The sequence below is a fragment of the Thunnus albacares genome, chromosome 13 (assembly GCF_914725855.1).
Source record: "Thunnus albacares chromosome 13, fThuAlb1.1, whole genome shotgun sequence".
Classification (NCBI taxonomy): domain Eukaryota; kingdom Metazoa; phylum Chordata; class Actinopteri; order Scombriformes; family Scombridae; genus Thunnus; species Thunnus albacares.
In genome coordinates this window covers 15,913,212-15,925,942 of record NC_058118.1, presented here as the reverse complement: position 1 = coordinate 15,925,942, position 12,731 = coordinate 15,913,212, and the positions used below count along the sequence as shown (strand labels likewise).

Here is a 12,731-nt window from a genome sequence, read left to right as displayed (position 1 = left end):
ACGACACTTCCTGTTTTGTTTTGTTTTTTGTCTTTTAACTGATGAGAATTGTTGAATTAAAACCCTGTTCTTTTTTTTGTACAAGAACTTTTATTGTATTTGAGTTTGGTAAAAAATAAAAACTTCTCATAATCAATTCTGATTCATTATGTGCAAAAGTCTTCAAACATATGATTTGTAACACAGATTTGACACAACTGTAGTAAATCATATGAAGTAAATGAATATTTAGTAACAAAAAAATAGCAGTTGAGACAGAATTTGCCTAAACAATCATCAGGTCATTCAGAATTTCCTTTTAAATGTTTCCACCCATTGAACAAAAGTCATATCTGAACCCAACAGCAATTATAAGGTAGGTCCTACAGTCCTGAGAGGTAGGCTCATCTGACCTAAGGTCATCCTTCACCTGGCAGGTTGATGTGTTACAACCGTTCGTCTGTTGATCAAGAAACTCCTTTTTCATGTTTTCTTGAGGAGGCAGACATCGAAAACTGAGCAAATACACTCTTTTTCCTTCCTCTTCATCTGCCACTCACTCATGTCAGTCTCAGCTTTCATGGTAAGAGATATGAGCAGAGAAAACAGGTTAGACAAGTGCCACAAACTGCGCAAGCTGACAAATACATTTAAATAAAATGTAAAGATTACTTTTGACGTGTTAAAGGAAGAATAAGAGACAGTTACCTGAAATTTTCTCTTGCTTAAGCCAAACCAATGCGGGAAGTCAAAGAGGGCATCAGAATAGTATTTCAAGGTGAAGGAGGTGTCTCTCCACACAGGTTCGACTTTTATCAGGTCGTCAGTCGCTATGTGGATGTTTTTTGCAGCCCAGCTCTCCAGTGCTTCAGTCAGGTCAATCTGACATAAGGAAAAGTCACTTTAAATACTAAAATTTTGGACAGCAGCCACAGAGCAACTCCTGGAATGTATTAAACATAAAAATGACGTATACAGCAGAAAGACTATAAAGTGCTGCTTACATCCACCCTGTAGCTCTCCCCAGCGACAGAGGAGATGGTCCAGTCCAGGCCTTTTTCCATCTGCCACTTAATGAAAGGATCGTTGCCATCGATGGACACCACATACTGCTTCAGCGCTGACACAGGGCAGAGGATAATTTATGAAGGATAAAGAGAGAGGGAGTGCAGAAAAACATGTTGTCATGCAGATGAATTACTGTGCTGCCATTATGAATCCTCCACTCCACCCATTGCAAATGTCCAGGAAGCCAACATGAGTCACCCATGTTGCCACCAAACTGCTTGACTCACTTAGCAGCTTCAAGTTCTCAACTGGTTTCAAAAATGCTATTTTGTGTTCACTAAAACATGCCAGTGGTGCCTTTGAGGGGCCACTTATTTTCCCACTGTGTAATTATTTCATTGTAATTACACACAAATCGCACTTTGAATGTGCTGATGACAGTTTAAGTCAGTGGTTGTCAAACTTTTTCATGTCAACTACCCTTAAGCTGACATAAATTAGACCACGGACCCCCATCTGATAAGATTTGTGCTTTCAGATGTTTTATTACATAAAGTGTATGAAACCCATGACCAAAACAGTCATACATTATGTCTTTGTGTTAATTATGGATGCAAATATAGTGAAAATAAATCATTCCCCCTTTTTGCTGGGGACCCCCTGGAACCCCCTCAAGGACACCTGGGGGGGTCCCCTAACCCCACTTTGAAAACTACTGGTTTAAGTTACCTCTGGTGTTTCTGGCTTCCTTTCTGTTGGCCAATGAAAAGTTTTCCTCGCAGGCAGACATCAGCAGATAGATCCTCCTGGACAGCAGACTCTTTCTGAAGCTGCTGTATTCCCATAAATTATGCATTTTAACTTTCCTGTTATTGGAAAGGAAATCAGAGAGTTTTGTGTCAATGTGTTATTTGTAAATGATGCAGCATCACATGTAGTCGTGTTTTCCTCACCTTCCCAGCGACTTGTGGAAAACTATGTTCCCTCTGCAGGAGTGGAGGTCATCGATGAGCACTAGGCTCTTCTCCGGATCGCTGTGGACTCGGTAACCCGAGCTGAGAGCCACCACGGAGAAACCGGCCGGAGGTTTTCTCAGAAACTCTCCGATTTCTGTCACCTTCATCCTGCTGTGGGACACTTCGTTTGTCATCATGATGTCAGGCATTTCTTCTGCTGCAGCTGCTTTTACTGCTTGACTGACGTCTGCAGCTTTAATAACGTCTAACAAGTGTCAAGTTAGACACGTTCAAACGACACATGTTCCGGTCTCCTGCCAAAATCAAACGCTTCACTGAAACTAGCTGCGTTATAAAGTTTAAAGGGAAACTTCGGGATTTTTCAACTTGGACCCCATTTTCCCATATTTTTCTATCTAAGTGACTAATGGGGGACAACAATTTTTGAAATCAGTCTAGTATGTTACTGAGCAAGAGTGAAACTGGCTGTAATGTAATCCTTTGGGGCAATCGTGCCCCGTCAATGTAAATCCACTAAAAGTTCTTGTTTTTATCGCTGACAGGCTCAGATTGTTCTTATAAGTGTCTGGCAACATTATGGAAAGGACCCATAAAGAGAAATAAAACTTTTTTTCTTTACCTTTCCCTTGATCCGGTCTGTTTGTTATTGTGTCTAACCAAGTCTCGCTCAAGGAGAAGTCTCGTCCCTAAGTCTTGCGACTTATTGGATGTTGCATGGTTGTTGAAGACAGCTAAATAATCAGCTAAATATTCACGACTTTGAAAATCTTTTAGATAACGGTGACCTAACTTTGTCCACTCCAACACAACAAACTCCTCTCTCCAATTCTCACTCACGTTTCCACCGTTGTCTTCCGGCAACCTCTCGCGATATTTCAGAACAAGACTTCTCCTTGAGTGAGAAGACACAACAACAAACAGACCGGATCAAGGGAAAGGTAAAGAAAAAAAGTTTTATTTCTCTGTATGGTCCTTTCCATAATGTTGTCAGACACTTAAAATAATAATTATCACTTATACTCAAAAAGATGGGAAAATAGGGTCCAGGTTGAAAAATACCGAAGTTTTCTTTTAAATTTCTAGTCGCTTAATCGATGAACAGAACACAAATCAGCAATGTTGATAATAAATTAAGTAATATATCAAACAAAAACATTATTCAACAATGAATATAACCATTAGGCTGTATATACGATATATAACCACCTGCTGTATGTATATAACGTAACGTCATTTTTTTTAACCAATTCAATATTTATTTCAGTTCTCCTTGTACTCTTACCTTTGCATCACCCGTTTCCTGTTTGCAATTCACAAAAACAGTTCTACTTGTATATAGACATTGTACTTTTTTGTCCATTTGTTGTTTCTATACAGATGTATCTATATACAGATGTATCTATAATCACACCTACTTGCTTGTACATAACAGTGATTTATTCATGTTTATGTCCATATCTTCCTGATAGACTGTTGTCTGTGAGTACATTGACAGCCACTAGTAACCAGTGCCAATAAAGCTGATTCTGATCCTGATTAGTTTCAGCAATACAATGTTTTAGCTACACAAAGTATAAAAAGTTAATACAAAGAGCATATTCTTAAAATGTAAATAAAATGATGTTTTCCAGACGTGTTGTTTTCCTTTTCTTAAAAAATTAAATGCATCCAATAAATGTTGTTCCCATTTAATTAATACATATTATGCTTTTTAATTTCATCTTCTTTAAAGTATTTTATAATTCAAGTTCAAAGAAATACAAATATACGCAATTCCAAATATTATGCTTTTAATTTGAAAAGCAAACGTCTTTACTTCCGTTTTTAATTAACATTTCATGACCGGGTATGACAGCTCTCCCAAACATACTTAATTGATTAACTCCCATCAAGGCTGATCGTCCCTTCCCTACATAAACATAACACACACATACGTAACTGAGCAAATAAGTAAATTATCTTTATAAATAAACAAAAGCATATATAGTATGTATTATAGGTTGCATAGTTTTAAAAAGTATTTGTAATAATTAAAGAGTCAAACAAATTTAAAAACTACTGTATATTGTTTGATTTTGTGTATATTAGACTGGTGATGCTGGGATGTACAACTTTGAGGGAAGCCACTTGAAGGCAGCGTTTGGCCCTGCGCTTGGAAACAAGCCTCAAACTGAGAAGGAAAAGTACAGAAACCACTTCAAGCACTCGTGAATTATGAGTCACCTGAGAGTCTTTGTGATGCAGCAACATTCACGTGCAGCATATTTGAATTTCATATCAACAAGCTATTTGGCGTAAAGCCTTTTCCACAAAGGTCACATTTCAGTGCTTCTATTCAAACGCTGTGTTTGTTCAGACCTCATTTTTTCTCGAGATGAATACATGGATTTACACTCGCTTTCTTCAGCAAATTATACACCACACAGAGTCCAAAACAGGTTAATGAATCACATACAGCTCTGCTTTTCCTGCCGCCCTCAACTGTTTGATAAAGTGACACTTTACCCAGTTGTGTAGAATGATTTACAACAGCCCTCTGCACATACAGTATTTACACTTTCCTGATTCCTTCATAAGAAGAATATTGTATTTCTGTGAGAAGTAATAATACAAATCACAAAATGTACTACAGTCAAGTCACTATAAACACACCAGAATGTACAGCAGACAAACTATCAGTTGCTTTCTCCTTTTTTCTTTCTGCACAGTTCATTTTATCCACACAAAAATGTGAACACTCACCACTGTGGTTTCACAGCAGAACCAGTCTGTTTAATTTTTGTGGTTTAAAAGTCCATGTTTAGCTTTTGTGGTCAGGAAGCTGTTGACTCATTTGTTCTGGATGTCTCCACGAGTCTGAATGGCCAACAACAGAAAAAGTGCGTCCTTTCTAGATACTTCTTCTTCATAAGAGACTGTAAACAATACCTGTCCTATTGAAAACAGGATATAATGCTGGTTTGACCCACAGCGCAATACAATATTCATCTCCACAACCGCCACCTTTGTAAAGCTCATGAAGTTCAGTTTATCTTTGTTTATTATCTGTTGTGTGGCTCACCTCTGACCCTCCTGCGCAGTGCAGAGAGACAGCTGTTCTCAGATAAGTAAAGGAGAGAGTCAGTGCAGCTTTCACTGATCTGCAGAATTGAGGAAGTTTGTGGAAAAGTACTTTATTTGTGCCACAACTTAGACCGTTGTCATGATGACAGAAGATATGACGTCCTAATGACGTGTGTGTGTAGAAAACAGACACTTTCTTACCAGGTTTTTAACCAGTTTTGCTATTTGAAATCAGTACCGTTGTTTGATGACTGATGATTATCAGTCATGTGCAAAGTTATGAACTCTGACATGGATGAGGGCTACTGGAAAAATGTCTGTACAATAATATCCATGCTGTAATAGGGAATTCACAGTTTTTTGAAATATTTATCCTGTTCGCTTCACAGCCTCGGCCACATCACACACATGTCACACAATGTGCATTTTCTGTTGTTTTTAATTGAATTTTCATTAATTTTACAGCAATACATATAAATGCTGTTCACAGAGCGCTTAAGTCCAGCATCAAACACAAGAAACAAATACACACTTACACAAGGAAAAAAAACATCATATAATCACTTTAAAAATAAATAAAATAACATTTAAAAAATAATATACAATATGCAGTTTACACAGACACAAAAAGCTGCATGTACACGTGTATAATGTGCATGTCTAAATTCATGTGTATATAAATAGATCATAGCCCTGTTTGTAGAGCATAACACTGAAGGAATGTAGTCTGATCTGAACTGTACATAAAGTAGTTGAAACTAGCTCCACCTCCAGCAGCTACAACAGTAACATGCTGCTCTAACACTGATGCTTCAGTATTAATAATCTAATAATGTCATATATGATAATATATCAGTCAGAGGGACCAAACCACTACTTTTACTGCAATACTTGAACTACATCTTGCTGATAATACTTATGTACTTTTACTTAAATAAGATTTTTCATGCAGGACTTTTACTTGTAATGGGGTATTTTTATATTGCTTAAGTAAAGTATCTGAATACTTCTTCCACCACTCAGGACACAGTAGTGGTAGTAAGCTAATTATTCACTGTCCACTAGAGGTCGCTAAAGCGCTTCACACAGTCACTACAGTACAGCTCAGACAGACCCCTGCCAGTACAGGAATGTAGCTAACCAGTTTCTTTAGTTTGTTCGCCGTGAAAAGACGGTGATTTCAAAGGAAAACCAGCAGCCACAGGAGCCATGTCGCCCCAGAGTGTGGTTAACGGATGCAAACTGGTCGCTGTGATGCTTCTCTGGCTCGGTAAGTGGGGTCCGCTGCTGTGTTAGCTAACCCGCTAGCATCAAGCTGGATACACGGAAAGAGACCGGATGTTGTAGTAGATGTTGAAGTAAATGTGTCAACATAGCGAAGTTGAACGTAACAACACGTGACAGTTTGAAAAACACGTTAATAGAAATTAATTTCGCTAAACATTACCCAAGTCTGTTATCGATTGGTTTCACTATGGCGCTAGCTTTGTTTTAAAAACAGCACAATATAGTGAGCAGTCTTATTTTGAAATTAATAAAAGGATATTGTGGTTTTATTGTGGGGAACTTCACGCACTACAAAAAATGCAGTTTAAACAGCAGGTGAACCACAAGGCAGTGTAAAATAATATAATATCTGATGTCAAAGCTAGTTTAAATCTGAAGCTACCATGGGAAGAATGAAGATAATTTGTCAACTACGCGTCGAAACTGCAACATATGCAGATTATTTGATAGTGAAATAGAATTTAATTGTGTCTGTAACACTACAGTCCAGTTGTCACAGTTTCTTAACTGTAGCTTTGCAAATGCCCACAATTGTTCAGTAAATAAAAAGCCCTGCACACCCACACAGGTGTTTTCACTGGCTCTGGGCAGAGTAATGCTGGGAAATACTTGAGATCTCTGTGTGTACTGGTGAGTGATTGAGGTGGAAATAGTCCTGCCCTGACTAGACAAACAAAACAAACAGGAGGGTGGGCAATGTCAGTCAAACATGCTCTATACAGGCCTGAGAGGAGGTCTAATCGAGCAAAAACAAGTCACTGGGTGTGCAGGGCCTTAAGAATAGACACTTAACTTGTTTTACACCTGCATTTGTAACAGTAATCATTCTTGCCATGGACCCTCCCCACTGTCTTTTCATGATATTTTTCCAGAAAATTGCAATAGACTTTTTTTTTTTTTTTTTTTACATTTGACATATCATAGCATAAAAAACTCAGGTGGTTGATATGGGTTTAAATACACTGGATGTTTATTGGCTTGAAATATCCAGCACTTAGTATGGCTGCTCTATCCACTCACAGCCGGTGCCTGTCGGTTTGTTGAAGGAGTTGTTATGCTGTGAAAAAGGGACACTTGTGCATACCATAATAATGTACTGTAATGGTCTTTACAAATACAGTACATTCTAAATTCTTAGTATAACTTCACCCAACTTCAACCTGAGAAGACGTAAAATCAGCCAAATTAATTGAAACCACATGTGTGAGCTGCAGGGCCGTGAACAACTAATGAAATGAGGCACCGTGGATACAAAACACATAATGATTCAGCAACTGCATTGCCTATTTCTCACCTCATATATACAGTATTCAGAGGCAGTGCTGATGATTAGATCAGGAGAAATTCAACATCTCCACATAACAGTAACTCAAGAATAAATCATGATGGAAATGTCATACTTACTACAATAGTACTGCAGTACAGTACTGTACTATTGAGGGATCTTACTGTATAGAATATATAGCCTGATTAGATTTTGGAGCATGTCAATGGAAAAAAGTGTATTATTAGCTTATAAACTCCTTTAAGGACATAGATTGATATTCTTATATATACACCATTACACTTGCTGACTCCCATAAGCAGCAAATCTCACACGCTCAGCAGAAACAACTACAGCTGTCTTGGTTTCAAAGTCAGTTTTGAGTTTTCCTGGATCCAAAGTCTCAGAGTTTTATCTCGTTTAGATGGTGATAAGAGGTGTGAAATGAGCAAATGTTGCTGCTGCTGCTGCAGGAAGCTGCTAGTGCTCGGGCTGTGGTCTCGTTATCATTATTATCATACTACGGCTGATAAAGTGGTTCGTTGACTGCTGTAATTTGCATAGTTTAGACTTGTTATAGTATATAAAGAAGTAAGTATGTAAGTATATTGACAACTGACAATTATTTTCTTCATTGATTGATGTTTCAATTATAATCAATTAAGAAATGAATAGGTTTAGTCTATGAGTGCCAGAAAATAGTGAAAGTGTCATCGCAATGTCTCAGAACCATGTCTTCAGTTTGCTTGTTCGGTCTGAAAAATAGTCTAAAACCAAAAGAAATTCTATATAAGATATTGTTTTTGCTTGAGCTTGCAGCTGATTGACTAATCAACTAAAAGATGAATTGGTTGCTCATATCAGCACCACTAATGAGTGCAGTTTGCTGATATATTGATAACGCTGATGCTTTTTTCTCGTCACCTCCAGGTCCCACTGATGGAGCCAAACACAGAGGTCACGCTCACGTAAGTGCTGTCCCCAGATTCTTGCTGTGATTATGCTTCATCATGTAGCTCACAGCAGTGTGTGTCAGACTTAACGAGAATCCCTCTGTGTCCCCGCAGGAAGCAGAGCACCAGCAGCACCTCACACACAGCGCTGTCGGTGAGTCAAGGATTTCACTGCAGATGGTCTGATGTTTTTTCTTACTCTTTTATTATTGAAAAAAGAGTTGACATGAATGGGAATTTAATTATTGCAATTACAAATAAATCATTCATCAACAGATTCTTTTGGTCTTTTTCTGGCTTTCGTCTTGTTTCTTCTCTCTTCCTAATGTGTTGTCCCTCTACCTTGTTTCTGCTAGTCACAGATTTGGAGGAGGTGGTGCTGGTGATCCAGAGTCAGAGGAACTCTTACCACGCCCGTCGAGGTGAACAGAGGAAATTGGAAGTTCTGCAGCAGGCAGCTGAACTTGGACAGGTAACACCTGGATAGTTTAGTGGTCAGCACTGCTGCCAGAGAGGAAAAATGTGCAATTTTTATATATTTAAAGTCCTCGGCCTCGTTTCCCAAAAGCATCTTAAGGCTAAGATGATCTTAAAATCCTTCTTACGAACCTCCTTAAGCTTAAGAGCTGTTTCCCAAAAGCATCATAACTGAAGATGCTCCTAGAAATGATCGTAGATTAATAAGTGACTCCTACCTGTTCGTAGGAGGCAAACAGCATCTTTAAAAGCTCCACAACTTGAGAAGAAGAATTTACATGTTTTCCATTGTTTTTGTTAATATACTTTTTTCATGAACACTGATATTCTTTGGTAAGTGATGTTTGATTTGAAATGAGTGCTATTTGTTTCAATTAGAAAGTAAAATTCAACCAAAAGTTAATTCAACAATGGATTTGCCAACTTGTGTTGTCATCGTCCTCCTCTCCTTTTTGCATAACATATTCTATATTTTTCTATCTTTTCTGGCTGAAAAGCCTCTACACCAGTGTTAAGTTATATTTTCAGGTTCTGTATCTTCTCTTTTCTTTCTATTTATGGTGTGTGTGTTGTTTGCCTCGAGCTTACATACAGCAAGTGTGATATGGAAATGATGACAGGATGACATGCATATTCATGAAACTTATAGGAACAGCTGCTGCGTGTTCGTTTTAAAATGATCTTCAGAGTAACGTCTGCCGAGCAGCAGATAAATCAATCAAAGTTTACTTTCTTAAACTGTTTTCCTTACAGTAACATGAATTCTGTGTTTACTGCACATTAAGCTTCATTTTCATACTGAATACTGAATTTCATTCCAATTCGTGTAGTTTAACCACCACGTATCGCTTTGGGAGACGTGTGTAGTAATTTAAGAGCATTTGTGAGGAAACATTCTTAACTTCTAAGATTGATTATTAAATGTTCTTTCTTGTGTGACATTTGTGTGTCCTCACATTGATTATATTAGGTAGGTGTCCTGTCTGTCCTCTGGACTAGTGTGAAAACTCTATGAAACTATGAAAATAAGAGAAAGAATTCATATTTTATTGTTGTATTTATACATTTAATTTTTTGTTTACCATATGCTGGTAATAAACAGGATAATGTAGCTGCAACTAGTTTCATATTTAATGTGTGTCAGTGACTTTGGGGGTTTTAGTTGGAGTCATGCATTGCTGTGGTGTACCAATAGGTGTCCTCCTTGCCATAGAGCTCCCCCACCTGCGCTCTCTGCTTTCACACAGTGGTTATTTGATCATTTGTACCTGCAGGGTGGCAGGGTGGTAATTTGTCATGGACCTCAGTGAGATGAAATGATGCATATGGACATGAGAGCTTGTTGCGGAGACAAAGAATTATTGATTTTCCTTTGATAGGAATGGTTACTGGGAAATAAAGAGACATCTGACGAGTAGTTAAGACAGCCACACACCAGTCTTCGATTATTCCTCCGATCTCATTGTCAATCCAGAAATTATTCCCTGAAAGAAGAAATGGCATAAAGCAGTCAGCAGGGGCTCTGTGGAAAGATTTCTACAGAAACATATAGATATAGATATAGATTTAGAAAAAAATATCTGACTGTTGTGTTATTTAAAATCTTAGTTTCCCTTGACAACTGAAAAAGTCTGATACGTTTCAGATGTGATTCATCAGGCTGTGGTCAACACAGGAAGTGCGCAGATGTTTTTATGGTCACAGTAAAACCAAAAACAGAATCGTCTCATTCACTCACAAAAAATGTCAGAGTAAGAAATCTGTTCTTGTAGGTTTGTCAGTCAACGACTTTAACATTTTGGAGGAGTTAACTGCAGATTATCTAGTTGGTTTTGGAGCTCACATGTTCAGCTAATTGATAATATTGTGTCATATGGCACTTGGGATTTGTGTTTCTGTATCGCATTTACAGTATTATAGTCTCTCAACCTCTCTCTGTGAGTCTGTGTCGCCTTTATTTAGTGAGGAGACCTCTGCAATCACACTGCAGCTTGTAAACAACAAATGTGGTGTCGCAGCTGGCAAAACTTCAATCACATATGCTTTGTTGGTGAAAACAGCAGTAAATGATCCGCCAGTGACATGGTGGGACCTGTGATTGAATTTGACACGTCTATGATTGTTTTGTTTTGCAGCCATGTGTCGGCCCCGCTGGTGGTTGATGGTGGAAGTAAAAAAAAAAGTAAAAAATAGATGACTGTTCTTGAAACTGAAGAGCAATTATGCGCTCAGGCGGAATATGTGAGATAAGGTTAAGACAGCAACAGAGATAACAGTATAACAGAGTAGAGGAGAACAAGAACATCATTTTCACGGGAAATGTGGGACATATGTTTCCCTCTCACACCTCAAAATTGTATTTTTGACCTCTCACTCTTACAGTTTCACTTTGATTTACTCACAAAAATCTTATCGCCCTGATGTCCAGATGAAGAGAGAATCTCTGAGTTGAAAAACACACTCATCTCTGTTGCCTTTAGTCATTACGTTTTATCAATATCAGCGTCCACTTTGCCCTGGATTTTGCTTCTCAGGCAACAAAACCCTCCGATTAGTGGAGGTTGTTGGGACAGTGTGCGCATTGACAGGAAATCTACAGACACTTCTCAGGTGTTTTCTGGGTAAAATCTATAAAATCTTTTTTTTTTTTTTCTCAAAACAACAGCACATATGAACATTGAAACAGGTTTTTCTTGCTGTAATCATTCCTCCTGTTCATACTGACCATTAGAAGATCTGCTTCAAATGCACTTACAGTGTAAGTGATGGAGGACAAAATCCACAGTCCTTGTTTTGAGCAAAAATGTATTTATCAGAAGTTTATCAGAAGATAATATGAGGCTTCAGCTGTCTGAGTTAGTCAGATAATAAACAACAAATAAATAAATAAATAACCTGAGTTATTTATATTTTTATTTGTATGTATGTTATGACAACACTGCGGTTTAACATCGTGATACAAAACACATCAATTTATATTAACTTTTATTATTCCATGGACACAATATTTGCAGCATTTGCTTCTGAGTTTATGGTTGCCAGGTTGCGGTGAACGATGGGTTGAAATCACATGTAGTGTGTGGGTTGTGTGTGTAGATTGTGTTTCATTGATGATCTGGCAACTTGGGTAACGTCAGACAAACATACGAAACTCATGGATCCGTGTGCGACGATTATTCATAATAAAGTTTGAGGGCCATGCAGGGAGAAACAACAGAACAGGAGGGCGCCGTGAGAGGGCCTTGAAATACGGGAGAAACCCGGGAAAAACAGGAGGTCTGCACTTTGACAGAAAAAGCTGTCTCTACTGAATAAAGGAATTTTTTTTTTTATAGAGAAACAGGCTGACAGGTTGTGTCAAATAATAAAATTGGTATAAAATCAGACTCCCGCCAGGAAAATAGCTACTGCATGTTTAGAAAGTGCTGATAGGAATAAGGCGAGTTTCATAAATAGCACATTTGGATGCGTGCAGGTGTATAATTATCTCTGCATGTGTGCTGACAGGCTATGATGTGTGTGTGTGTGTGTGTGTTGTCTAAGTGACATAGACAAGTGGAGCAAATGAAAGCTTTATCTACAGTAGATTTGATGTTTACTACATCTAGACAGACTTTGATTGTGGCATGCTGTTTTTAATGAGGGCAGGTTGTGCGTCATGCATTTTTAGCACTGACGTACAGCCAGGTGTTTATTTCGACTGAAGGCTGAATTTAAAGGTGC

The 12,731-nt window shown here is 38.1% G+C and overlaps 2 protein-coding genes across 3 annotated transcripts in view; one reads left to right on the top strand and one right to left on the bottom strand.

Moving 5' to 3' along the window:
* Positions 1 to 68: 68 nt before the first annotated feature.
* LOC122994831 (mesenteric estrogen-dependent adipogenesis protein-like) lies at positions 69 to 2,258 on the bottom strand. The gene is made up of 5 exons (XM_044369576.1): positions 1,941 to 2,258; positions 1,717 to 1,853; positions 984 to 1,099; positions 688 to 861; positions 69 to 554 (listed from the first exon to the last, which is right to left on the bottom strand). The coding sequence occupies exons 1-5, from the start codon at positions 2,150 to 2,152 to the stop codon at positions 540 to 542; spliced, it is 654 nt and encodes a 217-aa protein (XP_044225511.1). The 5' UTR covers positions 2,153 to 2,258; the 3' UTR covers positions 69 to 539.
* Positions 2,259 to 6,008: 3,750 nt separating this feature from the next.
* b3glctb (beta 3-glucosyltransferase b) overlaps positions 6,009 to 12,731 on the top strand; it is a 28,144-nt gene continuing 21,421 nt past the window's right edge. The window contains exons 1-4 of one of the 2 annotated variants that reach the window (XM_044371434.1): positions 6,009 to 6,297; positions 8,509 to 8,546; positions 8,646 to 8,685; positions 8,894 to 9,003. In XM_044371434.1, the coding sequence (XP_044227369.1) occupies positions 6,237 to 6,297; positions 8,509 to 8,546; positions 8,646 to 8,685; positions 8,894 to 9,003 (249 nt within the window). In that variant the 5' untranslated portion in view covers positions 6,009 to 6,236. Of the gene's footprint in view, positions 6,298 to 8,508; positions 8,547 to 8,645; positions 8,686 to 8,887; positions 9,004 to 12,731 lie in introns of both variants that reach the window. The other variant, XM_044371433.1, reaches the window with a different exon arrangement.

What these genes read in the sequence shown, in the direction of transcription:
- LOC122994831 (XM_044369576.1), bottom strand. Translation starts at nt 2,152, where the DNA reads ATGCCTGACATCATGATGACAAACGAAGTGTCCCACAGCAGGATGAAG. An exon ending in TTCCACAAGTCGCTGGGAAG is followed by an intron (nt 1,854 to 1,940) that starts GTGAGGAAAACA and finishes TTCCAATAACAG; the next exon opens with GAAAGTTAAAATGCATAATT. An exon ending in GGAAGCCAGAAACACCAGAG is followed by an intron (nt 1,100 to 1,716) that starts GTAACTTAAACC and finishes GCCCTGTGTCAG; the next exon opens with CGCTGAAGCAGTATGTGGTG.